We start from the raw sequence: 12,160 nt of genomic DNA on the forward strand, positions 1-12,160 counted from the left end.
TAACCTGTTTTTCTTTTTATTTTGTCAACAGCTAGAAAAGGTACTACAGCAAGGTGATATTGGTGAATGTGCAGAGCCTTACATGGTCTTCAAGGAGTCAGATGCAGCCAAGGTACGATCAGTGGGAATTAGATCGAAAAATAAATGCAGAATTTTATATCTGATCTGAAGACATAATGTGCAGATAATCCATATATTTACCTGGATTTCTTTTTTTGATGGCTTGTTTTGACATTTGTTTTATCAAAATATACAGTATCAGCATTTAAATTAACTAATAGGAATGATGTAGTGCTTCAGGGATGGACCATAATTTGTGATATGGTTCTCTAATGAGTAAATTGCTAGTATGCTTCATTTAATATATTTTTTATAGAACAAAGAGAAGCTGGAGAAGCTCCGAAGTCAGTCAGAGCAATTCTGTCAGCGTCTGGGTCGCTACAGGATGCCTTTCGCATGGACCGCCATCCACCTGATGAACATTGTCAACAGCGCTGGCAGCCTGGAGAGAGATACCGAATTAGAGATGAGCTTATCAGGTCTGAATAATAACTCAAACATTGAAATAAAAACTACAGATGTGCAATTCCACAAAATGTTTACAGGTTTGCACTTAACTGGGTACAGAGAGCGTTAGAAGCGCTGGCAGCCATGCAAGAGCCTTTTGGACCAGTCAATGCATTCCCACCCTTTGAAATCTTCATCTAAAAAAACCTTTTTGACAACAAATAGGAAGAAAAGTCAGAGAAAATAAACATCCAACAAAAACATGCAGCTATATTGATCCCTGGAGTGTTATTTTGAGTTGTTTGTTCAGCCTTTGGCTAAGTTTGGAGTGCTGTGGTAGCGCAGGGGTTAACCACAACCCACATATGGAGGTCTTAGTTCTCAACGCAGCCATTGCAGGTTCGATTCCCAGCCTGGCGACCGTTGTCGCATGTCCTCCCCCTTCTCTCATTACCCTCTTTCCTGTCAATTCACTATCAAATAAAGGCCACTAGAGCCAATAAAAACTTAAAAAAAACATAGCTAAGTTTAAAAGGTTTTTTATTCTACATTTTGTTTTTCTTTAATGTTTAAAGAGAGAAAAGGCTCATGGTCAGAACGGAGGAACTCGAGCATCATGGGAAGGCGTTCCCTGGAGAGGACCACCAGTGGAGATGAATCATGCAGTCTGACAGGATTTAGGCCTGCAACACTTACCATTACAAACTTCTTTAAACAGGTACAAGTTGATTCAGAAAACCCATTATCTTTCATTATGGTGTTTTTCTTTTAATTTATTTGTTTGCTTTCATGCTTCATGGTAGGAAGGGGACAGGCTCAGTGATGAAGATTTGTTTAAGTTTCTGGCTGACATGAGGAGACCTTCTTCAGTCCTGAGAAGGCTCAGGCCCATAACAGGTTCTGACAATTCTTCAATGTATCACCTTTTAGGACATTGGAAAAACAGAACAATATTGTTCAGTTTAACTATTTATTTTTCTTTCCCACCTTTCATCACCATAGCCCAGTTAAAGTTAGACATCTCCCCAGCTCCAGAGAACCCCCACTATTGCCTGACTCCTGACCTTACCCAGGTTAAACCTTACCCAGACAGCAGGGTGCGCCCCACCAGAGAGATCCTGGAATTTCCTGCCAGGGACGTCTATGTGCCAAACACCACGTACAGGTACACAAAAATAGTTTTCACTTTAAGAGTTTTCTTTAATTATGTCTGTCTCATCATTTTCAGGAGACCAATTAAATCTCTTCTCATCCATTTACTTTATTTTGAAAATGACTTGATTAATTGGGTCAGTTCACTGTTGAGGTAAACAACAGGAATGTTTACCTCATTCCTGTTGTTTTGTGAAGGTCACAGTTGCCAGAACACTGCACACACTGACAGCACCTGCATGCACACACAGATTCGATCTGATCTGTGTACATAGTGGATGTTGCCCACCTGAATAAGGGCTATTTTTGTCAAGGTGACTTAGAAATCTAAATGTTACCAGACAGTAGCCCACAGGGCCCCACTGTTGCCAGATTTGCTGGTTTGCATGCAAAAAGGTCTCCATCCAGTAGAGACTGATTTATCTCATTCTATGACTGAAAGAAATTTTTAGTTTCTCAGGGTGAAGGGAGGAGGTGGGGGGAAAGTTTGGTATTAGCATGTTTTAAAATTATCTTCAAATCATACAACACAAATTATTTTGTGATCATAGTTTTATGATCACAAAATAAATCGAAAGAGCTGACATGTCGGACATGTAAAAGACTAAATACAACATGGCTGACTTCCCAGGATGTCTACAAAAAGTCATGTCAATAACGATCAAACGTATTTAAATAGTTGAAATTGATCAAAGGTAACTTCCTGTATAGAAGCACGGGCTTTAGAAGTTTGTTTGTCTGGAGCAAACAAGCATGTTAGTACAATGTCAGGGTGCTAAGACAATAGCAATAGCCTTATAGAAGTAGCATTACTTTTTTTTTTTAATCAAGTGAGTTGAATCATTACCAGAAAATGTCCATTTAAATTGTACTTAGTGATGTACTTAAATTCAAAATAATTTAGACAAGGGGACTGCAAGCTTTACAATCTCAAGAGCCAATTTTGCCCTCAGTCCAGCAAAACAAAACAAAACACGTGAAGAGCCACATATGTTACATGATGTTCTGAACAAAGAAATACAATTTTTAGTTAAAGAAGGAAAAACATGAAGTATTTTTGTTAGAGAGAGGACAGATATAAATTCTTCTATGATATCCTGATATTTGTTTGAAAAAAATAAATAAAATAATAATAATAATAATAATAATAAAAAACACAAAGTTTCCAACCTATTCTTTGCTTGAAATTTAGTGCAATTCCAATAAAAAGAAAAAAATATCTCTATTAAGAACGGTTTTTCTTTGTCATTTTAATCAAAGTTCTTATGAGCCTTTGTGGAAGATACAAAAAGCCAATTGAGGCTACGACTCCAGGCTTCTGATTAGAACCAAAATATAATCAGAATGTCTTATTAGTGTAGTAGTATCTGAATTTCTGAATTTTTAATTTCCTTTGAACAACTGCTTTTAAAGTGTTTTAATAAGATTAATCAAATAGAGAAACACATGTTGATTTATTTGATTTATTTATTTTCTTTTTCATAAATACAGTGGGATTGGATAGCATACAAACATTTTTGCCAGGAAGACACCAAGCATGACACACATTTACAAAACAGGAATTTGTGCTGCACTAATGATGCGAGTCAATATGACCCAATAACAGTGGAGACTCAAACACACAATGTTAGCTAACAATGCCAGCATTAATCATTGTCGCATGAACATATTTTAAATACTATACAGAATAAAAATAGAAAACTGACCTGACAATGATAAAAGGTAATCAGTGCACTGCCAAAGTTTGAATGATCAATAGTTTGCTGACAAAACCTTACCTTGCCTATAAACCTGAGAGGTTGAAATGAGAGGATAGGGTGGTACAAAACAATAAAAAAAATCTAGAATGTCTACATATGAGTTAAACAAAAGCAGCCTGCACATTATAGTTATAGCAAATACAATTCCTATTGAAGCTTACATATTGTAATGTGCATGCATTATGTAATAAGACAATGGCTATTCTGCCTGTTACTTCAGACAACATGTTTCACATCATAAAGATAAAATACACTTCTAATAGTATACATTGCCTAGAAGCTGAAATGTATTTGGGTTAATTTGATTGCACAATTTGATTGAAATTCATTGAGAAGTGTTCAACCCATGTAAGTCCCCGGGTATCTGGAACAGAATCTGGCTGTGATGTGGATCAATAGGTCCACTGATTGCAGATGTTGTGTAATAACTGTTCTAGTGTCCTTGGTGCATCAAATCCAATAGGTTAATAACCTACATGCTATTATTGAACCATTGCATCACATCTGTAAGTCCAAATTATGACATATTTCACCCAACAAAAAGTTAGAAGGCAAACTCAATCTTACTTCCCTTTCTGATGAAACCTTTAACTGAGTGTAGATCATTGTGTAAAGACACAGAATAGCAATAGTATATGAACATCTGAGGGATGTGAGGTTAGTTTCCACTATCTGTTAATGCACGTAAGCTGATTTTGCTCATCTTGAGGTAATATGAAGGCCCTGTGCCAGGCCGCCATTGAATGCCCTTCCTCCTCACAGACCGTCCTTTTGTTCTCAAAGAGAAATACTTTCCATTTAGGTTGGTTTCACTGCACGCACTCTGCCACCAACCTCCTGCAAATGCATGAAGCAACAGTTGTATCAACACAAACTCTGCAACTAATTTCTACAATTTCTGCCATGAGAGATACAGCACCTGTGCAGTTGCGCGTAGTACAGTCAGAGCTGCAGCCGCTGTCGTTGTTCTTGTCTTTTGTGGAAAATCTCGATCCGGTCAGGTTGGTCATTGCGTCAGGTAGGTCCCCTGCCAAGTGGCTGAGGTGAAGGGTGTAGTCCTCGGAGGGACCTTCCAATGAAAAGCTGTACTCAGCCCAATGCTTTTCCTCTTTCCAGTCTTCCACGTCAATTCGCATGATGTAACTTCCCAGTTGGCTGATGGTGTGTATTTTCTTTAAGCCCAGCCAGAAGTCCTCTGTAGGAAACRGCAGTCAACAAATTGATCCATTCTGAACTGCTTATATGTGAAAGAAACTTATCGGAAATGTAAAACACTTTGAAATGCACCATGATTGGTATTAATTGTGACAAGGAAAGCTGCAGAACTGGCTAATCGCTCAGATTCTACAAGTGTACTCACTCTCTAGGTTTCCAAAGCCTTTTTGATACATTTCCCATGTTTGGTCAAAATCCACTGTACTATCAACTCTTTGCTGAATGACAGTGAAACCCTGATCTATAGAAGAAAAACGGAAATGTACAGTTCCGTATTATATTAAGACATCTCTATAAAAGGTAAAAATAAGTTTTCTGTTTTACTTACCTGAACTAATTTCACAGTAAGCATAAAATGGCTCAGATTGGTTTGGTTTGACAGCATAGACTCCACTCTTTGTTTCTCCTCTGGTAAATAACTCACTGCAGTCTGCAGGAAGGTCTGCAACATATTCATAAGTGAAGACAGATTATAACCAGTTGATCTAAAATTAAGCAATATTTTTATCTTAATGACACATTTTAGACAGTTACCACGTGTTTCTGTTCCAGTGGAGTTTATTTGCAGATATTCAAACATGTCAGTGGCTGAATGGTCTGAATCCATTGCCTTATCAATAGTTTGCTGGAAGCTGTTGAAGCTAAGCTGCAGAGGAAAGATAAACACAAGTATTTTCCATCTTGAAAGAATTTGTCTACATCATGTTTTTCAAGGTGCAATGTGCATGTAGGTTGCTTTATATTCCACATCTACCTTTTCCTCCAGATTTTTAATCTTGATTTTCTGGTGGTCCAGCTGATCATGCTGCTCCTTCACTGCTTTTAGAAGACTGGTGATTGTTTTCTCTTGTGCTTCAATTACCTCCTACAAAATATTTGATTCATGCATAATTTCCACATTATTAAGAAAATTCTATTGTGGTATCTTAAAAAAGAAAGTTCTTTAATGTTCAACTGTTGAACAAAAAACCAGATATTCTGATATACTTTGACAAAAAGTATGAGGAATGTGAAATGCAATGCCAAAATAGTTTCATTATGAATAGTATACTGTTACTGTTATGTCTTCATTTATAATCCATACCAACTTCCTACTTTTGAACATTCAGCATTAAAGATTTATGGAACATCCACATTAGTATCACATGTATTTCAGTGAAACCAGGTATAGAGAGGCTTTTAATTTAGCTTTTTGTGGAGTTTTATAATCTCTATCTCCTCACCTTAAGGGTTGTGATTTCGCTGAGCTGGTCTGCGGGGATCATGCTGTCCGACAATCCCTTCAGCCTCTCCTCCAGGCTTCCCACTTTGCTCTGCAACTGCGTGCGCTCCTGCAGGATGGTGTTGATCTTGGTGTTGATTTCCATGGATAGGTTTCTGATCTCCTCATTGTTGACCTTCAAGATATTGGTGGTCTTCTTGAGTTCCTCCTCTTCCTCTTTGATTTCGGATGTGACCACTGAGAGCTGGTAAAAGGAGCGGTCGAAAATGTTGAGCTTTTGGAAGATGTCATTGATTTGGGCTTTGGTCTTGTGGACAAACTCTCGCAAACTCTGGCCAAGTTGGAGGAGCCCGTTGGCCAGGAGGCGGACGTCATCCAGCATGGCGAAGCGGGATTTTGCTTCGGTTGGAGTCGCCTCTGTGGTGAGAGCCTCTGAGGGCAGGGTGGGGGGCTCCCTCCTGGGCGAGGTGTCCAGATGGAACGCGGCAGTCGAACCAGCTAACAGCAGAAACAGGCAAAACAGCTTCATTGTGATTTTCCTCCTCCGATCCGTAAATGTGGAAGCTGTTTTTAACGTTGCTTTCACTACTTTTTAACTCTATTCTTCCTGCCTGTGCTTACCACCAAGTCTCCTTTACTGTTAAAAATGATTAGAGAGCAGCAGGCGGTGCTGCGTTATATACCCACAGTAGAGGCGGGGGGGATTAGCTGATCATTAAACCCTACTATGTTTTTAGCTTTGTCTCCCACCTCCTCTCAAATCCCCCTCGAGCCCTCCCTCTCCCAAACAAACAAATCACAGTAGTGTGCAAATGACATGTGCCCCCCACCCCTTCTCTACTAACCATTTAACCCCAATCCCCTCTATACCACACCCTACCCTACTCTCCATCTGTGGTGCGGCACTTTAGCTGATCAGCAGAAAGCCAACAATGGCTATCTCTGTTTTTGATGGATCGTCAGCCTAATCAATCTCAAACCTTACAACCCTGCACACACTTTGCTCAGATTGATAATGCTGTTTGTAATTAATTCTCCTAGGTTTGATTTAGCGTGGTGCTGATTCAGCCCAGCCAGACTCTCCCTCTGTCTCTTTTGCTGCTTCTCTCTTTTTTATTTTGTGGCAAGGAGAGAAGACTCTACATCTGTGCTTCTGGATATGAATTAGTGTGAAAAATTTGGACGGGGTCTACACTTGTTTGTGGTTTTATTGTGTGGTCTGTATTTTCATTTTAAATAAATTTTGTGCACCAGGATGCATATAATTAGGACAGTCTTGGGTGTAAGAGCTGCATGATAACCTTTGTAAAAAAAAACACCACAGTTTGATATTTTTGCTTGAGAAAAAAAAATTAAGTAGGAATTTCATGGTCTAATTTCTTTTATTTAAAAGTTAGCTAAGTTATATTTATACTTGTGCTAGAATGTATTTTACAGCTATCAATTACTGATTGATTGCTGTTATCAATCAATCAATAATTCACAAACACATTGTCTTAAAACACTTCCTATATGAGTGGGAGCAAGAAGTCTTTTGTAAACCTGCCGTTTTCTCAATAATTAAAAATATTTTTTCATACCTGTATACATTGAATTAACAATATGTTAAGTTTAAAACATGCCATTCTCCTCAATATTGTCTCAGAAGTGTATAAGACGTAATCATTTTTAGCTTATGAAGTGTTTTGAATTGATTTATAGGTGAGCATTTTTTCAACTCTTCATCCAAATTGTTCTGTAGTTTTACTCCATGCACCAAAATGCATTTATTTTAAAGTAGTATGTACAGTTTTGCTTTTGAAATCATACTTCTTTCTGTTTTTTTATTACTTTATCTTGAACTTTTGTAAATTAATTGGCAATGATCTCTTTAAGTTAACCAAGTCCCTTAGTTTTAAGACATTTAATTTTATTAGTATGCTTTCTATACTACTGTTATCTATGACAGTTGTCAAATATTTTAACTTTACTTAAGCAAAAACCTAGAATAAACACATGAAATCCAATATGCTGCTAGTTGCATCAAAACTTAATTTTAAATTTTTTTATAACCTAATATAAGGAAAAAGAAATGTAATCAGAAGTGATGTGCGGTACTCATTTATCTTACACATTGACACACTTATGCTTGTATACATGCATGAAAAAAAAAACATTGCTAATTAATGACAGATGCTTGGATTCGGGATGCTGCATCTGCCTGTTGATGTCCCTGTTTGGAGTGAATATGTCTGCAGGGAATAGTGGTTTTATCATTAAAAATATTCCACCACAGTCAATGCAGTGTGCTTACTTTTAAATAGCAAATAGTAAAAGGAAAATTGTGTCATTTTGTGTTCTTTTTGAGTGGTTGATTTGGTCAATTAAAGCTTGAGTTGGCCAAGCATCTTTTACCACACTGCTGAATTGAGTAATTGTGATTATACTGGCACATAACAATTTTTATTTTTTATTTTTTTTAAGAAAATGCCGGAGATAAAATCTTTTTCTTGTTGATCTTGGAATGCTGGTGCTTTGAGAAAGCCCCTTTGCTTTTTGCTCAAAACCAATTTTTGGGTCTCTTTATAAAGTAAAGATTTCACAAATGATAACTATCTTTTAAAGATTTTTTTTCAGAGCTTATACTGTAGCAATACAGCATTGTTCATGCCACCCCGTGATGAAATGAATTTTGCCCATACCATTAACCATCATTGTGTGGTCAAAGTTTTTTATATTCACTTTGGTATTGGGAGGCAAAGTTCAGCAGAAAGCAGTTGATTCCAGAGAAGCTTCAACCTGCAGACACGAGCTGCTGGGGAAAAAAATAATGCAGTTCGGTACCCCCATATCATAAACAACCCCGGTGGTGGATTCCTAAATCTCAGGCATAGTGATGCAACAAACCAAATAGTTTATCTGCACTGACTAATTTATTGTAGCGCTCTGCTGCTATGCACTCTGGCAGTGACAGTACATCTTAAAATCCCGCACAGCCATCTTGATGAGCTCTTGTGTTATTTGTGATTTTGAGGCTGGATCACCTCAGTTCCCAGTAATGAAGAATTGATTAAAAACTTTTTTTTCTTCTTCTTCTGGCGACCAAAAGCTGGATAAAAGTGCCAGGAATCTGTTTCATCAGCTCAAATCTGGTTCTAGTTTATTATTTTCCACTGGACCATAAAGGTTAGTATAACAAAAGACTTGAGAACTTAAATTTAAGTAGGTCTAGTGGAGTCTTCGTGTCTGGAGCTGACAAGCCGTTCACACACTCGTGCTCCATTGCAAATTCAAATGTTGATTGTTGGGATTTTTTTTTATCAAAAAGTACTGGCAAAGCAAAGTTTCCTTTCCTTTGTGTACTTATTAACTTAAGCTGAATCTGAAGAGATGAATGGACCAATCATGGTTGACTCTATTTGCGCTTATTGATAGCTTAACTTTGCCACAGCAAAATTATGTCGAAGTCTACTGCAGTTCTAGGTCAATGACCTACTTCAAAGCAGCCACATCTGATACTCATGTAGGAGGAATATTTTAGAGAAAAATAAGTACAATTCTAGTTATGAGACAGAGATTCCCACACTCTTTACTTGGTTGTGGTTCCAGCTGTTGTCTCTGTGGGTCGATCCCCCCCAGGACTGATTACGTGATTGTGGTTAGCCAACAAACCCCAAGCTATTTTACACTTCCTATAGTGGGGCCGCCTTCTTCTCCCCCACTGTGTCACAACCTGCCTTTGTGACTCAACTGAAGCTTTAGTTTTGCTTCCAGTGATTGTTACATATTTTGCCACTTACTGTTTTTTTGTCAAGTAGGCAGAGAAAAAAGGAAAATTACAGTAGTTTCCAGGCTAACAAATGTAGAATTAAAAGATACAAAAATGTAAGTTAAATATTTTATGTTCTGCTTTGTAGATATGTAGCTGAATGATAGTTTTCCTGAAGATTATTCGTCTACTGTACATTGACATTTTGACTGACCGAGCCTCCTGTATTTGCCAATCAGAGCATGGCTTATGCAACAGTGTGACCTTTGGCCTTACATCAATCAATTTTTGAATTCTTATGTTGCATTTTAAGATAAATGGGTCAAGCACTCCCTAAAAATGCCTGTTTTTCCTTGAAAGTAAAAGCTAGCACAAAGTCTTGTCTCTTTTTTGAACAAAATAGTCTGCTAATAATGTTAACTAAATACTGGGTTGTGTTTGCCTGTACAGGGCAAAAACAGGGTTATGTTTTTGGATAGAGAAATTTAAATAAAACTAAGATAATTTTACTGTAAAAAAACAAATAAAAATTGTAATCCAGTATTTTTGCACAACTTACCTACTTGAAATGCATTTTTCTTTAATAAACTTATGGTGACTCTTGGGCTCTGTGTAAATTACTGTCTAATGTGCTGGATTATTTCCTTTCAGGAATTTGCTGTATGTCAACCCTCAGAGTCTTAACTTTGCCAACCGGCAGGGCTCTGCTCGCAACATCACAGTCAAAGTGCAATTTATGAATGGAGAGGATCCAAGCAATGCAATGCCGGTATGCCATTATCTAAAAGAATAGTTAAGCCACTTCAGAGAATGTTACATTTGATTAATTATGACAGTGTTATTAAGTTGGGAATTTTGCTTTTTTGCAAAGCTCTTGGCTTTTATACTTATTGTTGTGACATTATTGCTTCTTATCCTTCAGGTCATATTTGGGAAGTCAAGTTGTGCAGATTTTTATAAAGAGGCCTACACTGCAGTTGTTTATCACAACAGGTGAGTGTGTTAATCTCAAAAGATTCAGAACCTTTTATTTTTAATTGCAGTAGCATGATTGATTTGCTGCCAGTGTCTTCATCACAGCCTGAAAAGTGCTTAACAAAAAAGAGCAGACAAAGAAATAGACTGTTTACTGAAGTGTGCAGTTCTTTAAAATAAGAATTGTTACATCTGAAAAGTTTTTTGACCCAAGTTCTACCCAGTAATTTTCAATAGCAATAAAAAAACAAACAAATTTCTTCTTTTTCTGAACTGAAATAATTTTGTCCATGAGAAATGAGAGCCCAGCTATGACCTCTTTTGAACATTCCCCTTCCAGTCAGTTCCAGTGTATTTGTTGATACTGAATGCTTGTTGTAGTGTTTGGTTGGTTCTGAGCTTGGGCCTGCAGAGAGTTTCCTCCTTGGGGACCTTAAAGAATTCAGCAGAAGTTAATTGTGACTTGTTATATAACTGGTCTTTTTTTTTTTTTATCACATAGCGACTTCAATTTATTTGTTGATTTTAAATAAAATTGATTGAGATATAAATGACAGATTTGTTAAGAAAATTCATTTGTGGGTTGACCAGTAAAGTAGTGGCCCCTGGAAAAACCTAAGTCCTTTCTGCTACAGCCAAACAACATCATAGGCTGTTAACTCTTGTTTTGGGTTAATTAGTATGACGATTGATTTTTGATATATTGGCAATTTATCAATTTATTCATGCAGCAAACAAGGGCCTCTCTACTGCAGTACTATAAATGTCAAAAATGAATGAATGATCGACTAACAATATTTTTGTAAGTTGACAATGTCAAGTATCCAACAAACACATTTTTAAAGACATTTTAACATTTGTCCTTTATGTCTGAAGATCCCCTGACTTCCATGATGAGGTGAAGATCAAGTTGCCTGCCTCCCTGTCAGACCACCACCACATTCTCTTCACGTTTTACCACGTCAGCTGCCAGCAGAAGCAGAACACGCCACTGGAGACCCCTGTGGGGTACACGGTAGGTGAAACCACAACAGTACTCTTAAAAACACGGATCTCATGCAAGTTTTCACCTAGTGATGAAAAAAATCCATGTGTGTTTTCCTTCTCCAGTGGATCCCAATGTTACAGAATGGCCGTCTGAGGACAGGACACTTCTGCCTGCCTGTATCTCTTGAGAAGCCACCACAGTCCTACTCTGTTCTCTCTCCAGATGTAAGATCTGCTAAAATAGTGTGTTATTTCTTACATATAAATATGGTAAACACAGTAGGGTTGTATGCAATGTCCTGTTAAACCTAATAGCACGTTTACAGGTCTCACAGTGAGTGTGACATTAAATGAACACAATCTATGTGATGTCACCCAATTCCAATTAAAGGTTAAAGTTTAACCTCTTTAATATATATTATGTGGTGTGCTATGGTGGCGCAGGGGTTAAGCACAACCCACATATGGAGGCCTTAGTCCTCAAGGCAGCTGTCGCAGGTTCGATTTACCTTGGCGACCTTTGCTGCATGTCTTCCCTCTTTTCTCATTACCCACTTTCCTGTCAATTAACTATCAAATAAAGGCCACTAGAGC

General features: G+C 37.6%; 2 protein-coding genes across 2 annotated transcripts in view; one reads left to right on the top strand and one right to left on the bottom strand.

Annotated features, from left to right (window-relative positions):
- Positions 1-12,160, top strand: part of dock7 (dedicator of cytokinesis 7) — a 49,071-nt gene that overhangs the window by 8,087 nt on the left and 28,824 nt on the right. Inside the window, exons 10-18 of the mRNA XM_008406461.2 lie at positions 32-112; positions 377-539; positions 1,083-1,225; positions 1,311-1,404; positions 1,510-1,672; positions 10,256-10,373; positions 10,527-10,597; positions 11,456-11,594; positions 11,690-11,791. Of these exons, the coding sequence (XP_008404683.2) occupies positions 32-112; positions 377-539; positions 1,083-1,225; positions 1,311-1,404; positions 1,510-1,672; positions 10,256-10,373; positions 10,527-10,597; positions 11,456-11,594; positions 11,690-11,791 (1,074 nt within the window). The remainder of the gene's footprint in view (positions 1-31; positions 113-376; positions 540-1,082; positions 1,226-1,310; positions 1,405-1,509; positions 1,673-10,255; positions 10,374-10,526; positions 10,598-11,455; positions 11,595-11,689; positions 11,792-12,160) is intronic.
- On the bottom strand, positions 3,115-6,536 carry angptl3 (angiopoietin-like 3). The gene is made up of 7 exons (XM_008406170.2): positions 5,858-6,536; positions 5,389-5,499; positions 5,169-5,280; positions 4,963-5,076; positions 4,780-4,875; positions 4,339-4,614; positions 3,115-4,256 (listed from the first exon to the last, which is right to left on the bottom strand). Exons 1-7 carry the CDS (start codon positions 6,383-6,385, stop codon positions 4,078-4,080), a joined length of 1,416 nt encoding a protein of 471 aa, XP_008404392.1. The 5' UTR covers positions 6,386-6,536; the 3' UTR covers positions 3,115-4,077.

Source organism: Poecilia reticulata, linkage group LG4 (genome assembly GCF_000633615.1).
Source record: "Poecilia reticulata strain Guanapo linkage group LG4, Guppy_female_1.0+MT, whole genome shotgun sequence".
Taxonomy (NCBI): Eukaryota; Metazoa; Chordata; class Actinopteri; order Cyprinodontiformes; family Poeciliidae; genus Poecilia; species Poecilia reticulata.

What these genes read in the sequence shown, in the direction of transcription:
- angptl3 (XM_008406170.2), bottom strand. Translation starts at nt 6,385, where the DNA reads ATGAAGCTGTTTTGCCTGTTTCTGCTGTTAGCTGGTTCGACTGCCGCG. An exon ending in CACTGGAACAGAAACACGTG is followed by an intron (nt 5,077 to 5,168) that starts GTAACTGTCTAA and finishes AATATGTTGCAG; the next exon opens with ACCTTCCTGCAGACTGCAGT. An exon ending in TACTACGCGCAACTGCACAG is followed by an intron (nt 4,257 to 4,338) that starts GTGCTGTATCTC and finishes ATGCATTTGCAG; the next exon opens with GAGGTTGGTGGCAGAGTGCG.